Source organism: Vigna unguiculata, chromosome 1 (assembly GCF_004118075.2).
Source record: "Vigna unguiculata cultivar IT97K-499-35 chromosome 1, ASM411807v1, whole genome shotgun sequence".
Lineage (NCBI taxonomy): Eukaryota > Viridiplantae > Streptophyta > Magnoliopsida > Fabales > Fabaceae > Vigna > Vigna unguiculata.
Window position 1 is genome coordinate 8389027 of NC_040279.1, and position 8913 is coordinate 8397939.

General features: G+C 35.9%; 1 protein-coding gene across 1 annotated transcript; it reads right to left on the reverse strand.

Moving 5' to 3' along the window:
* Nucleotides 1–5513: 5513 nt before the first annotated feature.
* Nucleotides 5514–7275, reverse strand: LOC114186794 (probable glutathione S-transferase). The gene is made up of 2 exons (XM_028074815.1): nucleotides 6740–7275; nucleotides 5514–6093 (listed from the first exon to the last, which is right to left on the reverse strand). Exons 1-2 carry the CDS (start codon nucleotides 7052–7054, stop codon nucleotides 5746–5748), a joined length of 663 nt encoding a protein of 220 aa, XP_027930616.1. The 5' UTR covers nucleotides 7055–7275; the 3' UTR covers nucleotides 5514–5745.
* Between the last annotated feature and the right edge of the window lie 1638 nt (nucleotides 7276–8913).

Here is an 8913-nt window from a genome sequence, read left to right on the forward strand (position 1 = left end):
ATACACCCAGGTATGGCTAAGATGTATAAAGATTTGAAAACGACCTTGTGGTGGATAGAAGACATATGTGGTAGACTATGTGGAATCTTGTTTGGTGTGCCAAGAGGCAAAGATTGAACATCAAAGGTCGAGTGGTACGTTGGAGCCTTTGGATGTTTCTCAGTGAAAATGGAATAGCATGTCCATGGAATTTGTTACGCATCTGCCAAGGTCAGTGAGAGGGCATGACACAATCTAGGGCATTGTAGACAGACTGACGAAATATGCACATTTTTTATCAATCAATCAGAAGATGTCCATGGACAAACTAGCAGAGTTGTACGTTAGAGAGGTGGTCAGGTTGCATGGAGTATTAGCGAGTATTGTGTCAAATCGGGATCCGAGATTCACATCGAGGTTCTGGCAGTTGCTATAGGCAGCACTAGGTACTTAGTTGAGAATGAGCTCGACCTATCATCCTTAGACAGATGGTCCGTTTAAGAGAGGCATTCAGTCACTAAAGGATCTACTGAGAACATGTGTGCTGGATCACCTAGAGACTTGGAGTGATATGCTACCATTGGTTGAGTCCACATATAATAATATTTATCATTCCAATATCGGAATGGCACTTTACAAGGCTTTGTATGGTATGGTAGGAGATGTCGAACACCATTATGTTGGCAACAGGATGGAGAGTCAGTGGTACTTGGATTAAAGTTTTTACAATAGACCACTGAGAAAGTGAAAGTGATACAACATTGGATGCGAGGTGAAAGTGAAAGTACATTGTAGATCCTACTCCTGTGCATAAGGACCTGACAATTGGAGTTGAACCAGTGAGAATCTTGGATTCTCAAGTCAAGCAACTCAGATGGAAGGAGATCCAAATTGTTAAGGTCCTCTAGGACGAGGCAACACAGGAGATGCTGTGTGAGATGGAGGATCTCATGAGGAAGACATCTCCTCCCCTATTTCTTGGTAGGTCCAATTTTTGAGTATGAAAATTTTATAAGGTGGAAGAATGTAACACCCGTGAAATTTAATTAATTAAATAAATAATTAATTAATAAATGTGAGTAGTAGGAGCCTTTTTGGAATTAAATTTTGATTGATATGACATGGAAAAGTACTAACTTAATTGGTTAAGAGTATTTGATAGTGTGAGAGGACTTTGGTTCAAGTCCTATGTATGTCATTTATGTGCTATTTAATTGATTATTATTTTAATAATATGCTTGGTCATGGTGAGTGATAATATAATCTTAGAATTATAAGAATTATTATGAAACATGAATTGGTTGAATGGTTGTGCATTTACTTGACAATTGTATGATAGTGTGTTCGAACCTTGGTAGAACCAAATTAACTTTCTTTTTGCCAAAAGTCTTTTTGGCATGGAAGGGAAAGGTCATGGAAACCCTAGCCATCAGAGGACGGCTAGGAGGACTGCAAAAATCATCATGAAACAGCTAATGAATGACCATTAAGCTAAGTTTCATGCCAATTTTCGTTAAACATTAAACATAATTAAGGTGCGTTTAAGAGGCCAATTGAGAGAGAGTAGAAGAGTTTTTGAGTTTGGATATTGGAGAGTATTGTAAGGTGCACGAAGTCCAAGAAAAGCAATGGTTATAAGTGAAATAGTGGAGCTGTTCCATGGGAAAGCTAAGAGAAACCATTGGTGATTAAGGAGAGAACTCTAGCATTATCTTTTAAGCAGGAAACTAGGTTAGGGGGCTAGAACTCATTAGCTTTATTTATTAATTATAATTGTTTTATGTATAATATATATATGCATGAATCATTCCTATCACGTTTGAAACTTTGGGTTTCTAGAAATTTTCCCGAAATCACCAAGCGACGCATATCTGTCGCCCAGTTTCTAGTTTTGTTTGAATGGCCTCGCGGTGATGAACACCCGTCAGGCAATGCAAGTGAGACTGACTCGATCTTTATGTTTTTGGTGTTCTGGAATGATTCTATTCGGTAAAGAAGGGAATCTATATAAGGGTGGATTGCTGAGTATTAAGAATGATTGAGAATACGCTGTTAATTGGTGTTAATTGAGAAATATTATATGAACGATCATTTAGGGCTTAGAAGAATTGGGATTTGATATTACAGATTTATTGATATAGAGAGTTGTGATGAATTCTTCTATTCACACTTAAAACGGAAAATTATAGTATTCAAAAACATGATTGCATATTTTGATTGTGGAATTAGGCAGAAGAATGTGTTTCAAAACGTTATGGGGTTTGTGGCAAGTGTAACATAATCTAGGACTTTCCCAATGCACCGCTTGGCAGAATGCAATTTGCCGTCAGGCAACGATGGTTGACCAGCAACTGGTAATTGACTTGGCAGGGGCAGGTTGGGGAGCTGTGAGGAGGTTTACTGCGTAGTGAATCTGATAGTAATGGAAGATATATAGAGGGATCAGTGTGGGAATGGTACAGGATTTTATGACTTATGAAATTAAGAGTGGGAAGTCATAGAAGATGGTTAAGTATGAAGATGAATTTGACAAAAGAGTGACGGGATTCGCATTAGTAGTGAAAGTAACTAAGTGAGATGTTGAGTTCCTGATAATTATAGAAAGTCTATGATTAACTTAAGGATGAATGTTGCTAAGGATGACCAATAACATGATTCAAAGGGGCATTCGTTGAGGTAGTGTCTATACTGGTGGGTAGGCACAGTAGGCACTCTTAACGTGCAAAGAAATGACAATTAAACTGGTTGAGTGCAACTAATTTGTGTTTAGCCTAGAGGGGGTTGCATCCTTAAGGTAAATTGAAAGATATCGTAGTTTGTAAGTTATGAATGATGGCGGATATTGTATAGGGGTATACATATCCATTTAGACACATATATAAAACGATTGAGTACCCTAGATGTGTGAAATTACAAGACTAAAGTGGGAACTTGGTGAAGAGTGTGCCAAACTAGTAAACCATGCATTACTAGTGCAACACTTGGCGGCAGGTTTGGAACCACCAGGTGATAGTTGCAATTTCAAAGAGCAACAAAGAGGTGTGGCGCCTGTAATGGTTGATCTGCCAGGCGATAACTACAGGCACATGATCCAAAGGCGCTTGGCGCCTGGTTGCACGTGTCTCCCGCCAAGCGGTCTGGAAATGTATTTCGCATCGCGGCTCAAGACCAGCGCTAGGCGATATTGTAGAGGAAGAATCTATGTGTTGCCTACTTTGGATATGTGTGGTCTACAAGGCTTTGGTGATATCTCGAAGGTCAACTTGCTGGTGTTCCTTGAGTTGTTGCTCGAAACGTGTCCCACGATTGTGGCTCGGGATAGGGGTTTAGCATGTGGCATTCCTCGAGTTATGACTCAAAATGACATCTCTTGAGTTGTGGCTCGGGATGGCGAATGAACATGAGGAACTTTTGAGTTATGGCTCGGGTTGGCGAGTGTTGCTACTGTGAGTGTGCGAGTTGTGGCTCGTACGGCGGGTCCAGATAGATTGTCCTCCTTAGTATGAGACCATTTAGTTTGGTAGTCTTGGAACGTTACGAATGATATTCGTATTGGGAACTCTCCCTGGTGTTACGGAGTGTGGTCCATAGCATGATTTAGTGAACATGCTCTACTAGTTGTGGCTGGTAGGTGTGGCAACAAGAGATCTAGAAGTACTCATTAGAAGACGTAAAGCACGGGTAACATGGTGGTGGCCATGTGGTGTGGACCCAAAGGGTAGTAGTTCCTTTGGTGTGTGTGTGTGTGTGTGTGTATGTGTGTGTGTGTTTGTATATATGATTTATATATATGTTGTTTATACTGTTAGCTCACCCTATATGCTTGTATTTGACGATGATTATGTATTCTGTTACACGTGAGTAGAGGATATTACAAATGAATTTGGTGATGCATAGAGCTGGAGTGTGGGTTCTGTGGGAGAAAAGATTTGTCTGAGTTTTAAAGTTTATTGTCTTATTTAAATAAATTGTAAACTTTTATATTATCAGACCTTGGTGTTGAGATTTATAATTATGAATTTTAAAATAAATTCTAAAATAATAAATGTATAATTTCTCACGATTTTTGAGAAATGATATTTCAATAAATGATGCTTATTTATTATTTATTTATTTTATTATTTAAATTTGTAATATCCGGACAGGATGTTATAATGGTACCTTTTAGCTTCACTACTATATATGTTCAATTTCCTATTCTGACTTTTGAAGTTTGTGTGCACTTTAATTCCTTGAACAATTCCTTGTTATGAGTCATGTGGTTAGTGCAACCGTTGTCAATTAACCAACTTTCACTTGAATCACTACTTGAGAAACAAGTAGCAACAAAGAGTTAGTCTTCCTCCTCTTCTTGATTAGCTACTTGAGCATATTGAAATTTTTCTTTACAAATCACTACTTCATGACCAAGTTTGTTACACTTGCTGCATTTTACATCAGGTCTTTTCCAATATTTAAATGGAGGGTGACCCATTTTACCACAATGTTGACAACAATGTTGACAAGGTGGGTAACTTTTCTTTTTACTCTTTTCCTTTGCTATAATTATTTTCAATACTCTCATTTCCTGAAAACTTATTCTTCCTGCAGTTTTTCTTTTTATTTGCTCCAACTCATTAACCTTTTGCTAGCAAAGCACCTTCAACCATGTGATCTTGCCTCATAAGTTTCTTTGCTCCTATACTTGTAAAGCATGTATGACTTCTGCTAGAGAAACCTTGGAAAAATCCTTTGTATTCTCCAATGTGGTTGTTAATCGATGCTTCATATCTCTTGGGAATTGTAACCAGAACTTTTTCAACTAAGCTGGAATTATAAAATTGAGTGCTAAGTAGTCTAACCTTGTTTGCAATGCTTAGTAATTTATCTGACATCTCAAACTCTTGTATTTTTCACAGTTCAAATTCCTACATCAAATTCAGATTTTTAATGCCTTGAATTCTCTCATCCCCTGCATACTTTTTTTTAAGTAATCCCAAATTGACTTTGCTAACTTGTAAGTCATGATCCTAGTGAATATGGTTTGAGAAACACCATCAAATAGGCATGATCTTGCATTTGCCTTCTTGGTTTTCTTCTCTTTGCAGGTCTTTATTTGCCATGGAGGGATAGGCAGCAGAAGTATTTTTGTAATCTTCTTCTATGGCTTCCCACAAATCCAAAATTAGTGTTGGAACAATGGGATTCACTGTCTTTGTTTGTTTTAGATAATATATAATAAATGAAAATAAAGGACCACCAACAATATAGGTCGCGTTTAACAAATTTGTTTAATTCCTAAGAAATAGAAAAATAACTTTTACTTATTAAAAAATATAAATAAATATAAATAAAAGAGCAGTCCTAAAACAACTAACAAGCCTAAAGTGATAATGGTAACCCCATGTCAAAGGAGAAAGGAAATATGAAACAGAAGCAACCAGCTGGGGAATAAGAAGTACTCGACAACGCATACATTCTAGGTGTGTGAATTCGCAAGCTTTTTCTTGTTTCGAATTATGTCCTATTGTAGCAAGAAAGCAATAACACCAACGTGAAAACATAGATGTAATAATGAACACTGTCACGAAGAGACTCAAGTATATGATAATACAAAAGATACTCAATTACAACACCAACAAACACATGACAGACAAATCCGAGGTTTTCCAAAAACTACACATTCCAACAGAAAGCACGAACTTTGATACACTCAAGTTGTCTTTTATTATATAAATTTTATTCAGTAAAAAGGTTATGAATGACCAATGGAACTTTAAGCACAACCTACTCAAAGCCTAATTTCTTTCTTATTTCCGCAATTAACTCATGGACCTTATGTTGATCAGGGAGAGACTTGGCAACACTCTCTTTCTGGAGGCACCTCTTAACCCAAGAAATAAGCTTGGGGCACTCACTCTCTACGTTGAGGTTGCCAAAAGTCTCAAATGCTTCGAACCAAGTGTAGAATGGGATCAGTGCTATATCCACAAAACCAAGATCGTCACCTCCAAAATAAATCTTCTCTCCCAGCTGTTCCTCCAACAATCTAAGGGCCTCTATGAACTCCTTCTTGGCAGCTTCTTTTTCTTCTCCTTTTGATGTCAAAAAAACCTTCTTTCCAAGATCGTATATCTATTTGACATTTGAGAATTAAGACTCAATTAGATCATAAAATGTAATACCCAAAACACTAATGCCTTATATGAGAAATGGATTAACAAAGAGAGAATCAAATACAGGTTGTTTGATATTAGATCAACTTACAAAGATATTAATCCAATACTTTCTTCGACATCTTGCTAAAGTAAGCAGAAGAATATTTACCAAAAGATAAAACAGCAAAAACCAAACTTTTCATACAAGGGAAGTAGCTTAACCACTTAATATAGATTATGAAAATCACAGGATAAAAAGATCAGAAAAAAATAAATATTTCTATCCTCTATCCTAATGGGGACCACTTTCCTTACATCATATTCCAATACAACTAAACCATACATCATTCTATATACCATCTCATCTCATCTCATCCTTTATCTTGACGTAGGTGTCTAAGAACAGATTAAAGGGGTATAGGTGAGGGATATTTTGATATCAAATGTAAAGGTTCTAATCATGTTTACCTAAAGCAGGAAACAATATAAATATCTTTTATATAAGGATTGGAGCACCCAAATGCTTCATTATATCATTATATATAGATAAAAAAAAGTATACCATAACCATAACAAAAGTTTCATGGTCACAACAACAAAAGCATTGAAACCCAAAAGGTTACCTTCTTGTCAACATAGTCAGCCCAGAATCTGGCCTGAGCTCTCTGGTAAGGGTCAGAAGGTAACAAAGGATTTGTGTCATGCCAAACCTCGTCAATGTACTGAACAACAATGAGAGATTCACAAATGGGCTTGCCGTTGTGAATGAGAACCGGAATTTTCTTGTGAACTGGGTTCATTTGAAGGAGGAGAGGACTCTTGTTGCTCAAGTCCTCTTCTTTATACTCATAACTTATACCCTTCTCAGCAAGTGCAATCCTCACCCTCATCCCAAATGCACTTGCCCAGAAATCAAGCAGAACCACCTCATCAGCCATAGTGATTCAAGTTTAAGAACAGAAATGAAACAGAAGAATCAAATAAGAAAGTGATTTGCAGTGCAAAGAAGAATAGGGACTAGATATTTAAACTTTGAATCATTCAAATATGACTATTATAGTCTCTGTGTGCTTGGCAGAACCAAAGAATCTTCTAGCTAAATTCCAAATATGATTATTGTGTATGCTAGCATATTCTGGAGCATTGAGATATTACCAATGTTATTGAGTATTCTAGCATATTCTCCGGTGTTGTTTTCCTATCTTAGCCTCTACACAACACAAACACGTTAATTTTAAAGTTCCAGCACCTTCCATATCTAAATGTAATGGAAACTTCAGTCGCGCTGCCAATATTGGACTCAACAAGATTGAGATCAAGTCGCATTCGGTGCAATAATTTTTCTCAGTTTCTAGTTTCTACTATGGATTCTGTTTCTTCTATAGTAATTTATCAATCTTATTTTCGGTATTATTAAGATATGCATTTATTTTTCTTTTGTCCTAATTTTTTTTTTAACATTTATTACTTTTAGAAATAAGTTGAGTTCTTGTAAATTTTACCTCCCTAGATTTTTAGATTCTTTGATATTTATTAATCTTAAGTTTTTACAGTTATATTTAGTAGTTAAAGTAAAAATATATATTACAATAAACAAGGTATACTAATATTTGTCTTTATTTTTAAAATAATAATAATAATATTTTAGATTTCATATACGAAAAACACAAACCCATATTCGGTTTATAAACTACCTAATGGATTAACAAGTCAAAAGTTACATGAATAATTTAAATAGAAAAAGAAAGAAAAGGAATGTGACGAAATTACTAATTCCATATAGAGGATCATTTACAAAAATTCTTACTAATGAACCATTAATGGAGAATAAAGGGTCAATAACGGAAAACTTCAATTTAAAAAGATTCACGTCCCAATCAAACAGAAATTAATTAGTAGAATAAAATTTATCACTTTGAAATTGGAAATTCAATGAAAGAATTAAAAATTCCGATGAGAAATTATAACTCACTTGAAAAATTATTCAAATTCTAAAATGAGTTAATCTGAATATGTGAGTTTACAAAAAATCTTCTATATTATTAACCGGAAGTTTCTTAATGTATCCTTATATATTTCAACTTGCACTCTCATTCGATAGTGAATGACTTACTTTGTCTTGTCAACTTGAAATGAGTTCTTAGGGTGTGAGATGTAAGACCCACTTACTTTATTACCTTTATGTTAAAGGATTGCTCCAAATAAGTTGGACCTAGGGCTGGCCCATAAGGAACCAAAGCCCCTAAACCAGTTGAAACAATTTCATTCTTCTCACTTTCAGAAAAATAGCCTCCTTTCTCTTAGAACAATAACGTTCCTCTGCTAGGGTTTGGGTTCATCCAAGTTCAACTGAGTTCAACCAATTTCTTTCACTCACGTAAGTTACTTCTGATGCATACTCTTCTCTTTTAGTTTAATCTTCGTGCTTGCCGTTACGGTTCCTCGTAATAATCTCGTGCTTCCTCTGTATTGAGATTTTCAGCTCTTAAATATGCTCTTGGAGCTGTCTTGCTCATTCGCTTAAGGGTCGGGGTCGTTTTGACTAGCTCTTTCCAAGTAAGGGAAGCTAGGGTTTATGTTTTTAAAGTTATTTTGCCGATTTTTGGTCTGTTGTATGGTTGTGATGCTTGAATGAGGTTATTGGTCGAATAAAAATGTATGGTGTGCAAGTATGTTTGATTGATGTGGTGCTACTCTTTTTCTACACTGCACACTTTTCGTAAAATGAAGATTTCTACTATGTTAACCGTTGGATCGAGCTGAAATTTTAACAGTTGATCCTTAACACATAATGCTT